Genomic DNA, 19,554 nt, shown 5'->3' with positions numbered 1-19,554 from the left:
TACAGTCTGCTTTGACCCCTAAATCTTAGAGATGGGTCGTAGAAAGAGAGAGGGAATCACAGACTTACCAATCCCTTGCAAGCAAACCAAATGTTTTCCAGACTGTTTTACCACATCCTTTCTTTACACACATCCTTTCTCTCATCAGAAAGGGGCGCTGTTTCAAAAACACTTTGCAAAGAGCTGAGAGAAGGGCAGAATAAGTGTTAGCCAGTGCAATCAGGCATCCTGCCCCAGGGTGAGCTTTTATTTTTCTGATCTGTAGGCCTGGTGGTGAAGACATGGTGGTGAAGATGTCTAAATCACAAATGTAAGGCTAGCATCAGGTTTGCTATTTTCTCATGGAGGTCTTGGTCGCTGCCCACAGACCCACAAGCATCCACAAGTCACAGACCCCTGTGCAACTCATGCAGCTGTCACAGGCACAAGGGTGTCCTCATCCCCCCTCACCTCTGCCAACTCTGAGCCCATGCCAAGCTCTGTGTTGCCACAGAGCCACATAGTTTAAAGCTAATGTGAGTAAACAAGTCCACCATGAACTGCACCCTTTCGACTTGCACAGACACAAACCTAAGCTTTTATTAATTTTAATTTTTTTGAACTTTGGATAGGAAAATCAAATATCACCTCGGCCTCACTGCTACCCATCAGCTTCAGCTGGGCTTTCTGGAAGGAGCCAGTTGAGCATGGAGACACGGGTATGAGGCTCAGGACTGCCCTGCTGGGATTGCCTGACCCAGCACAGCATGGGACAGGGCTGTGACATCCCAGACTTAGCTCTGTCCTCTGACCCAGGATGGAAGCTGAGGAGGGGTCCGGATGTTTTCTGACTGGTAGTGCCAGGAACCCACTAGATGCAGGCAGGGGAAACAGCCACCCCCGGCACCAAGGCAAAAGCATCCTCCAGATTCCTGAACAGGTCCCAGTTCACCAAGGTAAGCAGAACCAAGTTCTTTTTATAGGCCTTAAAATTGAGGAAGGCAGTAAAATTAATTTGAAAACTTTGCAGGAAGCTGGCATAATGAAAACAAAAGTGGATTGATGCACTGGCTGGCATACCCTCGCTCTGGGAAAGAGCTCAGGCAGCCACTTCCAGAAAAGCTGGAGCCTGCTGGAAGAGAGCACAAAACAGGAAACACTGCTCAAAGGAAGCTCACAGACAAAGTGGCAATGTGGAAGAAATTATAATCATTAATACAGCGCCTGAAGTGTGCAGGGGAGCCACAAAAGATTGAGAAAAAAGACCAAGGGATTTGATTTTCCACTGCCCTTCATCAGCAGCAGTCATTTTATACCAGCACAAAGCGGGAGTGCAATCTTCACAGCACAGAACAAGTGCACTTTCTGTTGCCTTTCTCTTTATTTTCCTGCTGCAAAGCTCCCAGGGAAAGGGGCAATCAACACCATTTGTCCCTGACCACTGGGGCTTGGAGCCTAAGCTAGGACAGAGACCATAAACAACAGACAAAGGGAGAGGGAAATCACTGAGAAGAGCTACCACATTTATCTCTGGCTAGGATGGTAGAGACAATAAGAATAAACTGGGGACAACATCCACTGACAAGCTGCAGAAAAAGCAGAGTTATAGAAAAGAAAAACTTGTTCCTTCTCTTAATTTGATTGTGCTCCAGAGTTTTGCCATAATCAGTCTCTTCTAATATCAAAAGCAAACCAAATTAGAGCCTTAGATAATAACATTTTAAGTCTGTAGTTCAGATTCAGTCACTTCTGTATATCCATCATAGCAAGTCAGCAGCAATAAATGAGCAAGGATTGAAAGACAGGCATACAAAGCAGGTATGTAATGTCACCAAGGCCAACCAGCAGCTTTTGGCTGTAGCACCAGCTTTCAGCAGACCAACACTACACTCTCAGGGCGTTTGAGGTTTGTCCTGTGAGGTGCCACCACACTTCAGGTGCTGTGGTTTCTCCAGAGTGACGAGGGTTAAGATTTAAGTTCTTGGTTCCTGCTCTCTGAAAAGCTTTGGCTTGAATTAAGAGGTGTCTTGCTCAGGTTTACTGTGGATGGGAATATGTTTCTGCCAGGTCTGTCTTCAGGTCCTTGGTGCAGATGAGCAGCAAATCAAACTGCTTGTGAGATTTTCACTACTAGTACATTGAGAAATTTAAACATACCTAGGTAGCATGTAGGTTTACAACAATGGGCAAAGGGGCATGTGAGGTATAACTTCCCCTGAGTAAATTAAAGACTCATATATTCACCAATTTTTATTTGCTACATCAAGTCCAGAGCAGAGGACATTTGCATGATTTGTATCTCTGTGACAGGGGAAGTATGTTTGGTCTCTACACTCTGGCTTTATAAGGCTTCATAAAGACATGAATATGTCAGATGTATATTAGTTGTATCCTAATGTGTATGTTCTGTGATAATGTTTGGACTAAGCTTCTAACAGAAGGGAAAAAAAAAGAAGGGGGTAATGTTCAAAGGAATAGGCCCCTTTCCCCTAAACCAAAAGCAAGCAAACGAAACCAGAACAAACTTTGTGGCTAGATCCTTTATTTTGTTGTTTTTAAAACAGAGAAGGAATTTTTTTTTTTTTAAATCTGGATATCCAGAATATTCTTCCAGCTCAGAAATATTTATCTCCTGACTTGTACTTTCTTGCAGCAGTCTCTGAATTCCTTTGAGCCATTAAAGGATTTTGTCCTCAAGTCATTCCCATTAGGGGAATATTCAATTTAGAAACTTGCCTCCTGCTCAAGGTTTGCATGTGAAATTCACAGTTAACATCCCTCCTCACTGAGTTTCAGCTCAATGCCCTAGCCACTGAAGAGAGAGAGATATTTAACAATTAAATAGTCCTCTAGGCTACATCTGTATGAGGCAGTCCAGGAGTCCCTCCCAGCCCGGGGCTCTACGTGCACTGACTGTTTTCACTCCATGCTGGAATGGTATCACCCTGGCTCTCCTCACACTCCCCATGCCATAGGAAGGAAAATTCTCTCCAAGGGTCAGGAAGGACACACAGTGCCCTCCTATCCTCAGGGCAGGTGACTGGGGTCTCTGGCCACAGAGCCAGCCCCACAGCTGAGCACTGCTGAAGAGCTGGGCACGAGCCCCACAGTTACCTCCTGGTATCTGAATACCTTGTATAAATCTGTCCATTGCTTCAGGCACCCAAGAAGTAGAGCAACCTGAAAGGCAGGAGGATGTAAGGATGTATTTTTGCCTGCTCAAAGACGACACAGTTCTGCTTGTAGAAAGCGAGATATTTTTCTATTCTCAGGCTTTTGATATTAAGAATTAGCTATCCACTTTCCAGAAAACAGGGAATTAGTCTTTCCAGACTACGTGTTTAACAGAGAAGAAATGAATCTTCATGAGCTCAAGACATATTCCCTCTTCTTCTCTTAGCCACTCACCCCCTGCCTCATATCTCTTCTATGCAGTTTTTCAAATAGTTTAATAATATTCACAGGGACATTAGATTAATTGGATTTTAATTCCAAATGACTGTGAAAGCAGAGAAGTGAGTCACCAGTCCATGCTAATGAGAAGATCTATTAAGGACCCTTCTCTGATAGACACATAGAGTAGGGTTATAAATATTTCATATTCAATTAATTGAATTTTGCCCCCTGTTATATGATGCTGCCCTGGAATGTTAATCAACTGGGACCAGAGAGAGAGGGAGAGATGAAGAAAGAAGGGGGGAAAAAAATCTAAAAGAGAGTCTTTAAACAACATCAGAGCAATTCCATCCTCAAATCCTCCCAGTTCACACAGTGCCCTGCACATCAGAGCAGAGGCTTTCATACAGACTGCATCTGGTTACACACAGTGGATAAATTAATGTTAATTAATCAGACAGTCATTTTATGGAGAACTGTGCGCAAAAGGTTATTCGAGCCCTGCTGCAAATAGATTTATAGGTATAATTGCCATGTTGAATGACCCTCTGTACATGGGCTCATTAAACTGGCCATCAGTCAAGAAGTCTAATTGAGGAAGGCCCATATCGTGCCATGGGGACCACGCGCTGGCTGCAAACAAACCCGCTCCGCAGAAGCCAGCTCTCTGAAAGCCGCCAGTAATGCCACTTCCCATCCTCTGGGCACTTCTGCCACTGCCACTTCTGCCAGCTGAAACTCTGGGCAGGAAGGAGAGAGGAGAGCTCCCGCACACATCATCGTGGCTTTACATCATTTGCAGAACACACCGGGGGACTGGGCGCAGCGTGGAAATGGTCTTATTGACAGCTGCGCTTTCCAAATGCCTCTCTGGCCTTGGCAGCTGGGAACAGCTTGGATGCACAGGCTTCAAAGGCGCCAAGATCAGAAGGCAAATATAAAGACACTAAAGATTCTTGATGACATTTCATATTTCAAGAGCATGTCTTGATTTCATTGGAGTGGGAGGAACATGGGAGAGTCTAGGCCAGGAGCCGAAATGTCCAGGCAGAGACACATGCCCCGAAAGCAGAGCAGCTCATGGGGCTGCAGTCCTTCCCTCAGTGCCACCCAGGTCCTTCAGCTATGCTGTGGCAGACAGTCATTTCCATGGGGGTTGTGTCCAGCCCTGCGGGTCCTGGGTCCAACATGGAGCCCTCCAAAACAGCAGACAAACCTTGCCGCCATCCCTGGCAGGAGCCACATGAAGCCATAGGCTGGCACTGAGAAAACTTGCCTTTTCTTCTTCTTGTGGCATGAGCTGCCTGCTCACAGTCAATTGTCAGAATCTCTCTAAGCCTCCAGTCCCCACCTATGCAATTATTTGTTTGAGGATTGCCCCTTATTTCACACACCTGAGGGCCCTGCACCCTGATTTACACGCTGAGGGCTGCAGTTGCAATTCTCTCTCACGCATGCTGTGGATCACACACACACTCTGCTGTTCCCAGAGTGGAGATAAGGAGGAAGTACATGGCACCCCCCCACTACCTCAAAGTGTCCTGGGCAGCCACTCACCAGGCCAGCCAGGGGGCCTCTGGGTGTCAGAAATGGATGGTTTTTGTCTAAGCTCGTTCCCAAGACATCTCCCAGGGAAAATGCACGATCTGTTCCACTCTGGAAGGTGTCATTTAAGGGTACTTGGGGGGAAAAAAAAACCCAAAACATATCAGAGTAACAGACATGTAAATCAATTGGAACGTGTTCACATTATCTCTTTCAATACTCATGTTACTCACTTCTTTTAAGGTTTCCCTTAGTGGTGTATCAGCCTGATCAGATCCAAAATGGCCACAAAATACCATCTTTCTCAAACACAAATTAAAAATTAAAGCAGAAAAACTAAAGTGCACTAATACAGAAGGCATCAAGGCAAGCATAAGTATGAACAAATAGGAAACCCATTTGTCTCAGAGCAGTGGCAATGTCACTGTCTGAAGATGTTTCTGATGAAGAGGGGTTTCCATCTCTGGACAAGACAAGGGTTGCATAGCATGTCTGGGCTGTGGCAGCATTTCTCTTCATCCTGTTCCACCATGACTGGCTTGGCCTCAATGTGTTCCACACTTTTCTAAGTATTGGTAGGCACAGTATTTACCTGTACACCATCTGAGAGAAGGATCAGGAAAACTGACTGTGAGCATGGCATGCTCCTGGATCAGCTGCCTGCCATTGATGCCAGGGCTTCAGAGGCCAGCTGCACAGCCCCTCATCTGGGTGCACAGGGAGCCATGCTGCAGCAGAGCAGCCTTCAGGCAAGCCTGGGGTCTCACTTTCAGAGCTCTTCTATGGATGGACAATAAATTGGGTCCCAAGGGCATTGTCAGGGCACTTCTCAGAACTGATATACCCTCATCCTGTGCGCCCCTTCTAAAGACCATATTTGAGTTAGGAGAATGAAAGTGTGCCACAAGTTCTTAAGGCATACAAACATCATTTCTTATAGGAAAGCAGCATTTCCTCCTGTAATAATAGGGGTTTCCCCCAGTTTATCTAAGGTCTTCCATTTCTCCCACTCTCCTGCACGGCACACATGTGTTACCCCAGACCTGAAACCCACCAGCTGCCTGGCACTATGGGCGTCTGGGCTGCTGCCAAACCTTTGCCTTTGCAGCGTTCCCCGCTCGGCACAGGAGGAGAATCTCTCGAGTGCTCGCCCACAGAGGGCACCACTCGTAAATGGATGTGAGTAAACGCGCTGCCACTTCACGTCTGGGCAGCACAAACGCAAACCCTTCATGCATATCATTGCCGTCATCTGCGGGAAGAAAGGGAGCAGCAGGCGGATGGCGCACAAAAGGAGGCGATTTTACAGCGCACACTGAGCACTCGCGCTCATGCTGAGATGTCAGGCAAGGCTTCCCATTCTGTATCGCCGTGCAACGCCTCCAGCCCCTGAGAGCTGAACTGCATCGGCTCTGTGACATCAGGAAAGAGAGCGGCACCTCAAAGGAGAGCTGATATTTCCATATGCAGCCATGCATGGCTCTTCTTCTTAGGCAAGGATGAGGAGACACACATGCTCTCCCTCTGTCCACAGCAGGTGGACTATGGGGATTCTACCCTTATACATTAAAGACAAGTTTTTATTTATTCTGCAGCCAGTAGATAATTTTTCTGAAGTCCTCAGTTCAGGGATAAGAAGACAAAGGGTTTAAACATGAGTCACTAACCTCACTGATAGGAATTTTGCCCCTAAACTTCCTTGGATGTTGGGATTTCAACTTGTATTTCTACAAAATCCAGATCAGGATTGCTGGGCCTGCTTTTACATGTGTAGAGAGGTAAGTTTGCAGCTTTATGCAAACATCTACCAACAGAGTAAAAATCTACAGCTTTCTCACCCACCTACTTCATTTCAAGTGATACAAAAATCCCAGCTATGTGCAATGTTTGCATACAAAACAGAGCAGCCAAACAGGGAGAAAAAAATATCTGCCCACCTTGTATCCCACTTCTGTGCTGCCTCCATTGCTTGGCAAGCTCCAAGTGGACATGCAGTAATGTACCTAGGACGGGGGACAGCTTACAGGACAGTAAAAATATAAATTGTGCATTCAGTTCACTGAAGAAATTGCTGAACACTTGCTTGTTTAAATACCAGACCCATAGTTAAGTTGAAATGAAGCTTTATTCTTTATTCAGTTTTCTCTTCCAAGTGCATCTCAACTTCTAGTTTAGACAAATCAAAATATGCTGAAAAACAGCAGCTAGAATATGCCTTCAATCCAAGGGGGTAATGGTGGTGGTGTCTTTTTGTTATTGTCATATTTAAACTCAGCCTTTGTCCATCCAGTACAATCTACCTTTCTCATTTCTGTGTGATAGTCCTGTATTTCTTTCTTAAAAGCCATCAAAATTGTTGCTCTCTTCAGAATCTCTCTAGATGCTCTTGAGTTTTTTGCAGCACTAAGAACCCAGAGAGAGATCAGAAACTAATAACATGTTGGTAATCACCACCATGTATTTTGATCACTGAAACACACTCTCAAATTACACTAGAATTAGAATTACCAGAATTCAAGTTCCTGACATCATCTTTTTCTAACCTAAATCTCTACTTTGGCTCTTTGAATTACATACTCCTGTGCAAAGTAGATGCACATTGCTAGCATGAATTTCCTCTAAAGAGTAGCATCTGTTTGCAGTCTTTCTATAAAACAAAATATCATCCCCCTGAGAAGAAGAAAAGGAGAGGAAGGCTCAACACAACAGATTGATCAAGGTAACCTCAAAGCTAACAGCCTTTTTTTTTCAAAGGAGTTTTTTACAGCCACTTATATCCACTCTGTGTTAGCTTTGCAGGACTGCCACATTTGGCTAGGTTTGCTGCCTAGTCCATAGTAACATATTACAGCAAAGATTTTAGGTAATTTTCTTCTTTTCCACCCAGCTTTAAGACTAATTCAACCACCAAATTTCCCTGCAAATGCCATGTTTCAAAAAGCCAGTTTCAATTTTGGCTCATGTAACATATGACATTAAATCTCTATGACTGGCTCTCTTTGATTCCCAGGGCACCTGTTTTCAGGGACAGGTTCAGACTGAGAAGGCAACATGACAGGAGAGTAACAGTTTTCTCACTAGCCCAGACTAATTCATCACATTGTAGGAGCTGAAACTACAACATAAGTCAATGGCATTACATATAAACAAGTTTCACCTGGGGAAACACTAGAAGAGAAACCCCTCTGGTCATACCTGGCTTCTCTTGAATGTGCACAGCTCAGGAAGCTGCAGAACAGGGCACAAGCCATGCAGGAGATCTCAGGCACAGAGCAGCAGGTGCAGACCCCCAAACCCCTTTGACAGCACTCTTTTTCCAAAGCAGGTGCTAAGGCCAACCCGCTGGGAACATTTGCCTTCCTCACTTTTGCCAAAGCCCAGCATTTATGTGAATTTTGCTGGCTCTGGCAGAGCTCACACTGCTGCTTTTTTTTTTCTGAGAGGCAATTGCAGACTGGCTTCAGCCCACAGGATTCCAGGGCCAGCAGCACCCAACTCCCCATCCCTTTCTGGGGATGTGCCCTGGTTCCCTCCCACAGGATATAGGAATGGCACAATCAGACCTCAAGGGAAGCATTAGATGCCCAAAATGCAACTGAGGCTGGTGCCACAAGGAGAACACTCACACCATGACAAAAAAAGACCAGCCAAGTTAAGGGCAAAGCTGCCATGAAAACAGACAGGGGTCACCTTGTCTCTGTTTCAGCAGGAGCAGGACGGAAAGCTCGGCTGCTGTAAAATCCAGCAGACCTGAACATCTCCCCTCAGAAGTGTGATTTCACCCACCCACTCACCCATTTTTCACATTAGACATTAGTGATCAATAATGCCAGGCAGTGACACAAAGCAAATTGTTTATTCAGATCAATCTTTTAATCCCATCTTGCCCTTTAAAATAAATTAGCAAATAAACTCTTCCATGAACTATGTTCTAAATCATAATGTGGTCACAGGACAAAAAATTCCCATCAATGAAAAAAAAAATCACTTTTTTTGGAACTGTGTTGGTTTCATTGCTTTGTTTCTTCTCAAAACATGAAGATTCTGCAAAACTCTAATCTGACACAAAAATCAGAATGCAGTAAACAGCGGGTTCTTTCCTCAATCACACATTAGTTAAATGTCGATAAAGTAATACCAATGCATTAACAAGGGAACTGCTTCTACAAAATCCTGATAAAAACATTCCTGGAAAACATTTTTAAAAAATGCTTCAGTTGGTTTTGATGTGTGGTACCAGTCTATTTTACTGGGTTAAGTGGATTTAAGAAAAAAATTATAAAAAAGCCTGACACAGCATTTTGCAGCAGGTTATCTCGATGCACAACAAGCGCTTAGGAATCAAGCCTCAAAACATCCCTGTAAGTCAAGGACTTTACAAGCAGAGAAACTTGCATCAACAGTTAAGTCAGATGTCAAGATCACACAAGGACTCAGTCTTGACTCTTGTGGTGATCACAGTATTTTGTAGAGAATGATTTATTATGACAGTGATAATTACTGTTCAGGTTTCCTATTAGTGTTATGTGCTGGAATGTAACCCCTCCTTAAGATGGGATGTTTTTGAGTACAACAGTCTGATCCACTAGAAAGCTTTTTCAGATTTAACCCATAACTGCAGGTTTTAAAACACTAACTCTATATGGCTCCTCATGCATTTTGATACCAAAAAGGAAGTGTTGCATCATTAAGACTACAAAGTAAGGCTGATGTAGCAATGAGCGCCAGCTATGTCATTAGAGAAGCACAACTCTACAGACCACAGGCTGCACGTCCCTTCTTTTACTCTAGATTTGAGTTCCCCCTTTTGTCTTTTGTTTTTCTTTTACTTGGCTTTAAATTTTGGCTTAGCCAGTTATCACTGCTCCCAGACACCGAATCCCAAGGGACTTGTCTTGCCCTCATCACCAGCAGGTGTCCCAGTGAAGGATGTGAAGTACCTTTGCTGCCCAGCTCAGGCTGCAGTCCCTGCTCCGCGGTTTTCCAGGGAAAGCCCCGCTCCCCCTTCCCCTGCTGGGGCACGAGTTAGTGCCAGCACCTTGAGCAACCCCATGCCTGTACTATTCTACTTGCACCACCTCTCTCCACAACTAAGAGATGAAAAGTTTCCCCTGACAGCTGCCCACAGCACCAGGCTATCAGGCAGCTGGTCTAACATTTGCTAGCTGCTTTCTGTCCCTCTCTCTAATCACAAGATCATTTGTTGATTAATAGTTGTGTATTTCTGTAAAAGAGAAAAAATGCCTCTCTGTGAAAAAGTTTAAATATATAAAAACACTTCATAAAAATATTTACTATAAAAATTGAATGCCCCATGAGCCTGTAAACGTTGCCTGTAAAATCTCCATTATCTGGAATAATTTGAATTACAGTCATTCAGGCTCTTCTCTGCCCTCTCCAGTAAGAATTTAAGATAGCCAAGAGAAATGCCACTTGTCTTGTACTTTGATCCTCCTGCAACCCGTTTTTCTTCCTTTTTTTTTTTTTTTTGTTTACAATTCAACAGATTGATTTCCCAATGCTGGCAGTTTTCTTTGGAGGCATCATTTGTCTTTGTTTTTAATAGAGTTCAGCATGGCCTGATTCTGAGCCCTTCTTACAGAGTGGGTTTGAGGTCTGGCTGGTAACAGGAGCAACACCAGGATGCTTAGAATGTGCATGTGAAAATACACAGACCTGGGAACAAAAGCAGAAAGAATATTATATTTTTGTTGGAAGAAACAGGAATTCTGCAGCCCCAATATGCAGAATTTAGTGCTAAGGAATGAATGAATGCAGGATGTATGAACCTGACCTAGAAAGCACAAAAATATACCCTTGAATTTCACAAAGTCTTGGAACATGATGTCTGCTGGCATGGATGAAAATGCTGCTGTGGACGATAATAGGGCAAGGCAACGATCAGCAAACCCTAGAATCCAAAGTCTGACAGCTCAGATAAACCCATCTAATTCAACCCCAGACTTATTCAGCCCATCTCTCTTCTAATATTAGAATTTACAAGGCCAAGTTGTGAAGAAATATCACTCATGGTTCAAGAAGAATTTTAAAAAGTGACAGAAAGAAATAAATTCAACCAAAGTGCTGAGATCTGAAATAAATCAAAACACTCAGCTTTTAACCGAAGAAGGTCAGGTAATGACGTTTACAGAAGGCTTGCATTTTTGAAGGTAACTGCTCAGAGATATCTGTATTTGGTATGTTTCTAAACATCAAATATTTTTATTTCAAATAATTCAGTATACACAAGTTCAAAGAGAAATAAAAAATACTTAAATCAAATAGATGAGGTTCTGGCAGCTTGGGGAAGATGGTGACTGGGACCAGTATGGTCCAGATGTTAAACATAGCAATGCACATTTCTGTGGTCTCATCTATGCTTCTTACCATAGTTTTTAATATCCTTGTAAGGTGCTTAAGACCACTGCTTGTGGTGTGAAGTGCTCCAAAAATTCATGCCATAGTCCAAAAGCATAACATTTTCTTGCTTACAAGTCTCTAAGTTCAAATGTTAACTATGTTCAAAGTTAACCAGGGCAAAAGTCACCACGGCAAAATTATTAAGAAATGAAGCTAAGAAAGATCTGGAGAAATTTTTACTCCATCATAAGTTTTCTGTGTTGAAATCAAATGTTTCAAGAAACAGGAATAGAAAATGTTGAAATTCAGCCTCCTGCAAACAGACAGCAGTTATCTTGACTACCAGCTTTGTGTCTTTTATGTTGGTGGAGGGAATTGACTTTCTTCTGAACCAAAAGCTGTTACTCTATATTGACAGTAAAATGAAAGAAGAGTAACGCCATGTAGTCCTGTTTCCCTTTTCTACTTATTTTCTCATTTTTTCTATTTCAACTTGGTTTTATTAGAGCACATTCAATGTGCTCTGCAACACCAGTGTTTTCTTATTTTTAAGGAATCTAGGGAAGTACTCCCTTTGTAATAAGAGAAGCATACTTTTGTAATGAAAAGCACACTGATTTCAAGGAGCAATGCTCTGCCAGGAGCCCTCCACATCTCCTGCTGCTCCATCACACCTCCCCTTATACGCATTGAGCAGCTGGAAGCCTGGTCTTTGCTCAGCACCTCCTTCCTACTGCCAACTCACATTATTCTTAACCTCTTCAGCCTTGGCTACTGCTAGTGGTTGAGGCCCAGCTGTTTTGGAAATGGAAACCCAGTATATGAAATGTCATGTAAGGACATAGAATGAGAAGAACAACCAAAGTGCTCTGCCTTGGCATTGTTATAATCTCATTACGTTACAGGAGTGCAAAAGTCACCTCTTCTACTTTAGCAAGCATCCTGTCTGGGCTTCTTTCAAATTTGATGGAATGCTAACTGCCTTTCAGCATGGTCTTGGTTATTTAAAGCAAGTCTGTTGCACCCTGGAGAGTAAAGTCAAGGGCAGGGGACTCACTTGTAGAACTTTATGGTGGGCTCCACAGCCAGCATGACAAATGGTGCGACCGTGTAGCACACAGCCAGCTGAGTGACCGCCCAGGTTACCACGTCGTAGGCTATCTTCAGAGGCACTGGCGAGAGGAAGTAATGTCTGCAGTTGTTCCTTATCTGCAGGTCAGGGAAAAGTAAGCAGAAAATCATATAAACATTTCTTGGGCAAAGCCACACAGACACACAGCAGTGCATGACTCTGTTTACCATCAGCATTAGTATCACAGGAAGGTTTATTCATCAGTTACAAAGCACTGGGAGCAGGAATACAGACATGTACCGACTGGCATTTTCAAGATCTCACAGTCAACCAGTGGCAAACAGAGAAGTGGCCCCCAGTTTGCTCTGTCAAAACCACAGGTGTAGACTCTCTCATTCTGGATGTATGGCACAATATTTTTTGGGAGGGAAGCTGTTCCTCCCTCCTGACTTTCATTTCTTACTGGTTATCAACAGTAAATCAAAGTTACTTTAAATTAACAAGTAAGTGCTTATACCTACAAGCGTGTGCCATTCCCTATAGATTTTAAGTTAGTTTAACATCTGTGAAATCTTCACAAGTGAGAGGCAAAGCAACCTGCTCTAGCAATAGTGGTTAATACCGGTCACTAGTTTAATTCTCCTTTCAGATTAACCTGGTTATTTATCCATAGTCATCTACAAAAGACAACAGTGGTGCTTCCCAGCCCTGCACAAGTGTCTGGTTCAGCTTGAAAGATCAACAGTGATAAATTTAACAACAGTGATAAATTTAACAACAGTGAGACATGAACCCTGTTCTGTCTTTGGTGACTGTATACAAAATGAGGCCCATAAACACACAGACCATTTTACTGCATCAATTGCATCCACACAAAGTGTTCAAGTTTGAGCTAATGCTCAACCCACAGCAGCTTCTTGTGCAAGACTGGGCCCAGAGTTAATTACAAGCCAGCATACAGGCAACATCACCCAGAAGAAATCTGGAATCCCACAGGACCTTGAATCCCAAGCTGATTTAACTGCATGGACATAGCTGGTGGCACCCCTAACTATACATCCTGAAGCAACATTTCCTCTGACAGTCAGGGACAGCAGTGCATCATGTCCAGAATTGGTGTTGGTTATAACTGCTGGGTACTTTGCAATTAGCATCAATACAGAACAGAGTTTCAGTGAGCATCAAGCCCGCAAAGGCATGAAAGAGGGCTCAGAGCAGGGAGAAACTGCTTGACCATGTGAGGGTGCAGCTGACAGCCTGGATAGTGTCTAGCCTTAGAAGAGAACAATGAAAGGTACATACTGCTCTGGCTGCGAGTGTGATAAGGATTCCAGTGAGAAACGTAAAATAATATCCAGGGTAGATACCATGCCACAGGGCCGACAGGATAAATGTTAAAGCCGTGGGGTACCAGGGAGCTCTGTCATAGCAGACACTGCAAAAATGAAAACAAAACAGAAGAGGTTGAACAGTGGCCACTGTGCTCAAAATCCTTCTAAGGTCTCACTTTGTTTTCTTAGCTGTCTTATCTTGGTTTAGTCACAGACTAGGGCATGAGACACTCTCCATTTAAATGGAGGTTTAGATGGAATGAGGAAGCATGCTTATATGCAAATGAGTTCCCAAAGAGTGCCGGTACAAATATTTCTGGTGCTCAAAGCATTCAAATCAATAATGGAATAAAGGGCAGGCAAGACTTTGTTCACCTTTACATCTCTATCTGGAATCATACGTTACCCTTCCAAACTGTGATGACAGATCAAGAGCAAGTTGAAAGACAAATAGATGTGACCCCACCCTTCACTCTAGTGAAGAGAGGTATTTTTAGGCACAGTTATCTGGCAGATGCTGGGAACAACAGGGAGTGCCATAAACTATTGCAAAACAGGGGATTCCAGCTAACTTTAGCAGCAAAAATCTTACTCCCGAGATGCAAGGATAACAGTTCAAGAAAACAACACCCAGTCTATTTGGCTATCTGAAGTTTAAATCAAATGCTGTGCTCCACAGAAACAAGTCAAGATAATAATTTTTTTACCAGGAACCATTTGAATAATGAAAAATAGTAGATATTGACTTTTAAGATCTATAGACTTTTAAGATGTATAGATTTAGTTACAATAACTACAATAAATCTGTGTCTGCATTTCAGACACTATGTCAACTGTATGCTGAGCTTTAATCACACCACAAAGTGAAATGAGTAATGAGACACAGTCCAATCTACAAAATTTGGACTTATGCTACTATTTATAATACGTGCCTTAACAGTCAAAGGTTAAAACCAGATCCTCTCAGTGCTATAAGTATCTTCCCCATATCCTAAACAAGGACTGCCTGGCAAGCATCTTAGGGTAACTCCAAACCAGACTACACTGGGGCTCTGAAGATTTTGATCTTATTTCTCATTGAATTTCTGGATCCCAGTGACACAGCAAGACTCACCTCAGTGTGGGGAACATAACATAGCAAAGCAAAACAGTACAGGAAAGTTAATGGAGGGAAACCACAAAATGCTATTGCTTTCTATTATGGAAATTTTGAACAGTTTGTTTATGACTTTGCTGCTCATATATAAAATAGGAGCATTTTACACTTGCAGCAATGAAACTTTACAGCACCAAATACCCTTGTATTGCACCAACTATTACAGACACAGGAAACAAAGGAAGAACAAGAAGCTTTACATTTAGGAGAGCTACCAAGTAGCGTTTTTCCATGCCATGGAGAGCTTTTGGATCTCACAAGCACATAACTGTTTCATTACTCTTACCGTTTCAGCCAGGCAGCTGTCTGAATGTTCCAGTTTTCAATGTACATTTTAAAACTTGTTGCAGTCTAAAAAAGAAATTCACATGAAATGTTAGCAATGAAGCCTGTAAAATACTACTTGCAATTTAAATTAGCAGGGAGGTACATGGAAAATATTAATTCTAGCAGCTAACTTTTATGATGAGTGTGCCACAATCCATCATTATACTAATATGACTTGGGAGGGACATTAAATAGGCTGATTACTCACTGCTAACACTTGGCACTTGCTCTAAAATCTCACTTTGTCTCATATAATTAAATACAGTGTTTGGTTACTTTTCAAATAATGGGCAATCTGAGAATTTTCTTGTTTTATATGCTTGGCCTTCATTTCAGTTCATAAACAGCTTTATTTCTGGAAGAGATATCTTGCCACCCATTATGTAATCTGGACTTCCCTACAGTGGTACTAAAACAAAGTGTTATTAAAAAAAATTATTATTATTATTACTATTTAGAGAAGGAAGGGGGAATACTGAAAAACATGGGCAAAAAAGTTAGGACTAAATTTAGAAGCCAATTCTTGGCCCACTGGTAAGCTTGAGAAACCAGAGTGGACTCCAGTATCCTGAGAGTACCAACAATACCTCCTCCTCTGAGCTCCCCCAGCTTTAGAGGACTGCTGGACTCTATTGTTCAGCATCAGTTCCCCTACTGCTGATCAACTTCCCCTCCCAACTCCACCTTGGTCCCTTGCCTGCTGGCAGAAACATCCAAGGTCACCCTGGCCAAGTGGGAACATGATTCAGTGACACCACAATATTATGCCATATCAGCTGAAGGGAAGGGATGGAAAAAATGACTGAAAAAATGGATTAAGGGCAAGGGCTTCCAAGGGGGATGTGCAGATATCTTTGCACTTCCATGCAGAATCTCTAAAGCTAGCATTTCATCCTCTGCATTTAAAGAGTTAAAATTATTAACAATTCCCAATGCAGCACTGCCACATTTTAATTGCATTACTGCAACCACAAGAAGCCAAGAAAAACACAGTTTCTCTTCCAACTAATATTGTCACTCTCTTTTGGCCTCCTTTAAGTTCCCCTGTTACGTTACCAAGAGAGGAAGTAGTTGCTGGCTGTCAAAACAAGCACGCTGCCAAGGCTTTCAAGTCCCCCACGTTGGCTTAGCCCCTGTCATGTTTTAAGGCCCACACAACCCCTTCCATGTGCTTATCTTCTCTACAGATCAGACAGTCATATTTAGCACTCAAGTTGCCAGCTCTGAGGTAATTTTACACATGCAGGTGGCTATACCTGCTGAATATATAGACTGTATCTGTATAGACTGTACAATCACACTTCAACTGCCAGCATTGCTGTTGGCACATAAAGTGATGGTTCAAGGCTTAGCCAAAGCCATGGTCTCTGTAGCCTCTCTTTTTCTCATTGCAAACATGAAAAAATCAGACAACACCCTATTTTATCCTCTTGGAAACAATTTCTGATCTCTTGCCCATGTGACCTATAAAGGAATAAGCTTTGAGAGGTGGGTAGAGAGGAGCAAAGGCTCCTTCATTTGGCTTGACTGAAGAGTGCTGGCTGCATTTTACTTTCCTGCTTCAAACAGAAGCTGCCTCAGCCCATCAAAGAAACATCTCCTGCCCCAAAACTGAATAAGATAGAGAATCAAGATCTCAGAGTTATCTAGGGTGTTGCTGTCATCAAGAAGTGTAAAGCATTTCTGGGCTGTGTATCCTGTACTCATCAAGGACTACACTGAGGATTAATCATGGTTAAAAAAGAAAAAGAGAAAGAATGTTGAAAAACAGGGATTGCATAGACTTCCAATTTTGGCATCTTCAAGGAAGAATTACAGGGGTTATTTCATTTTTGAGAAGAGCTATTACAGTACATTCACTTAGTCACAGATTGTTCAGCAATAAAGCAATCAACTTATTTTTATCTGTGATTACTTTTAAAATCACAACTAGAGAATTACAGGGGGAGGCTTCTCCTCTTTCCATAAAAGAAGCCTTTAGAAAGCAGTCACAGACACATAAATATTTCCACATCTCACTGGCACTCACAAAATATTCTTCAGGGCAAACAAATTATATGGGCCATCTTTTGCATTAGAGACACAAACACAAGTAGTTTTCAAAAGGCTAATGGACCTTAGAAGCATGCAGCAGTCACAAGGAAGGAGTGAGAGCTGTTTTGATCAAGAGTGTGGCTCCCAGCATGGTGTTCCAGACCAGCACCCACCTAAGCTCTGTGTGCCCCTGTCAGCTCCCACTCAGGTTGCTTGGTTGGTACCTGTTATGTCTCCTACCCTTGCTTTTCTCCCTGTACCAGAGGCAGTTCAGCCCTTGCACGTGTCTGTGCAACTTGTGGCAGCCTCTTTCACTACCACCACTCATCTCAACTGGGCTACAAAAGTGAAAGATTGTTAGAAGTAAATAAACAGAACACACCACAGATGGTGAAGAATCATAGCTGTGAACAATTTACTGACCCACTGAGCTCAGCCTCAATCTACAGTAATTGACTGCTCCTTTATTAAATATCTGATATCATTATTTTTAGCCCTCACAAAACTATTTAGAAATACAACCTGAATACACAGCATGAGGTAGCCTGTGAGACAGATGCATTTTATCTGTCCAACAGATAAAATACAAAACCTCTTTGTGCCAAAGAGGAGCAGCCTGGTAGCATAGATTTCCTTTCAGTAAAGCCCTTACCCATTACCATGCCCATTTCTGTATAATTATGCCAATGCAGCCACTCCTTTATCTCACCTCAATGTTCCAGATATTCAAATTGGACAACAGGTCCCAGCGGAAAGTGCCTTTCTCATCAACTCCACTGAATCCATAACCAGCTGCATTGTTGACTGCATCTGCTGCAATGTCAAAGCAAAACAGGTCAAAATCAGACTGCTGGAAGGGATGTTTTCTTACAAGTCAGTATGGCACTAAACAAACTTTCAAGACAGCTTTGTAGGATTTAGCAACCTTTCTTCCTAGGAGAAGCTGCTTCTTTGCAAAAGGGCATTAATATAAGGCTACACAAGAGTAATTTCCTCAAGAGGAAAGACTTGCTACTTCTTGTGCAGAAGAAATAAAATAATAAAAAACCAACTAATATAAATCACTTTTCCTATTATTTGGGCTTTATTATTCATCTGAGACAGATATTACCATAAACTGAATGAGCAATTTTCTCAAAAGGGCACCTGGATGTCACAGCATTTTCCGGAATTCAAAAAAAACTTAATATCTCAAAGACATGCTTATTATTTCCATTAAGAGTTCCAACATGGCTATGTTAATTAAGACTGTCATTCAGAATTCTATAGACAAAGCCTTTTGCTAATCCTCTTGCCGAGTGCCTCAAAGTGCCTCAACATTTCTATGAACCAAATATTGAGTAACTTCAGTTACACATGTAGCTACCTTAAAGCAAGTAAATCTTGGATATGAGCACGCATTACACACTGATGCACTCTTGTCAACCACCTCCTCTCTCAGAGTGCCTGGGAGTCACCTCATCACTGGGTCTCAAGATTCTGATTTCAATGTGCCCCTGCTAGAAATACCTACTCGGGGTACTAAGAAAACAGAAGGGAGAATTCATTATTGTCTCCAGATCACTAGTGTTGCAGCCAACACTGAGGATCATTGGAACAAAAAGGGAAGCGCAAATACAGGTTAGGCTTTTCCTTCCAGGTCATTTACAAAATACAAGCCTGGTTATTCTTTAAAAAGGTCAGTATTTCTTCCCCAAGATTTTACTTTGTAAATGCTGTGAGTACAGGCACAAGCTCATGGAGAAGCCCTAGTGCACAAAACTAGGGAGGAAACCTAATTATAAGCAACAACAGTAACAATAAATAAATAAACAAGCAACCTTCTCTAACCTGAAACTTCCTGTTTTGTTTTCCACTTTCTTAAATGAGAGGGATTTTATTGATGAAAAGAAAGCTCTCCATGTTTTTAATTTTCTCCCTGTTTAAAAAACACTCAAACAATAAACAACAACCCTGCCTGAAGCTGGCCCAGAGGATCCTGCCCAATCTCAGAGACTGGAGCTGCACATAACCCAGAACAGTGCACTCCTGGATTTGCTCCTCCTTGCTCCAAGGGTAGCAGGGACCCAATAATTAGTGTTTCTCGGCCAAAACCAATAAAGCAGGAATCATGGGATGAGCAATAATTATATAGTATCCCCCTTGGCCATTTGCTTCCTGGGCTGCTGTCTGCAGAGCACGGGGATGAGGCACAGGAAAGTCACAACTGTGCACCCTTAAGCTGCTCAGGAGCACGAATCCCCTCAAGCTCCGCAGACCTTCATTTCCTGCAGTCTGGAACAGCTCAGGCTGTGCATGGCTTTCACAGCTCCTTGCTTGGAGGCACTGGGACCCAAAGTGGTTTAAGTGACAGC

General features: G+C 42.7%; 1 protein-coding gene across 1 annotated transcript in view; it reads right to left on the bottom strand.

Annotated features, from left to right (window-relative positions):
* Window positions 1-10,364: 10,364 nt before the first annotated feature.
* The window catches only part of MBOAT1 (membrane bound O-acyltransferase domain containing 1), a 56,798-nt gene continuing 47,608 nt past the window's right edge, over window positions 10,365-19,554 (bottom strand). Inside the window, exons 9-13 of the mRNA XM_058804998.1 lie at window positions 17,910-18,013; window positions 15,126-15,190; window positions 13,655-13,787; window positions 12,338-12,489; window positions 10,365-10,596 (exon numbers count right to left, since the gene is read on the bottom strand). Of these exons, the coding sequence (XP_058660981.1) occupies window positions 10,464-10,596; window positions 12,338-12,489; window positions 13,655-13,787; window positions 15,126-15,190; window positions 17,910-18,013 (587 nt within the window). The 3' untranslated portion in view covers window positions 10,365-10,463. The remainder of the gene's footprint in view (window positions 10,597-12,337; window positions 12,490-13,654; window positions 13,788-15,125; window positions 15,191-17,909; window positions 18,014-19,554) is intronic.

Source organism: Ammospiza caudacuta, chromosome 1, assembly GCF_027887145.1.
Source record: "Ammospiza caudacuta isolate bAmmCau1 chromosome 1, bAmmCau1.pri, whole genome shotgun sequence".
NCBI classification, from domain to species: domain Eukaryota; kingdom Metazoa; phylum Chordata; class Aves; order Passeriformes; family Passerellidae; genus Ammospiza; species Ammospiza caudacuta.
This window is presented reverse-complemented; position numbering and strand designations above follow the sequence as displayed.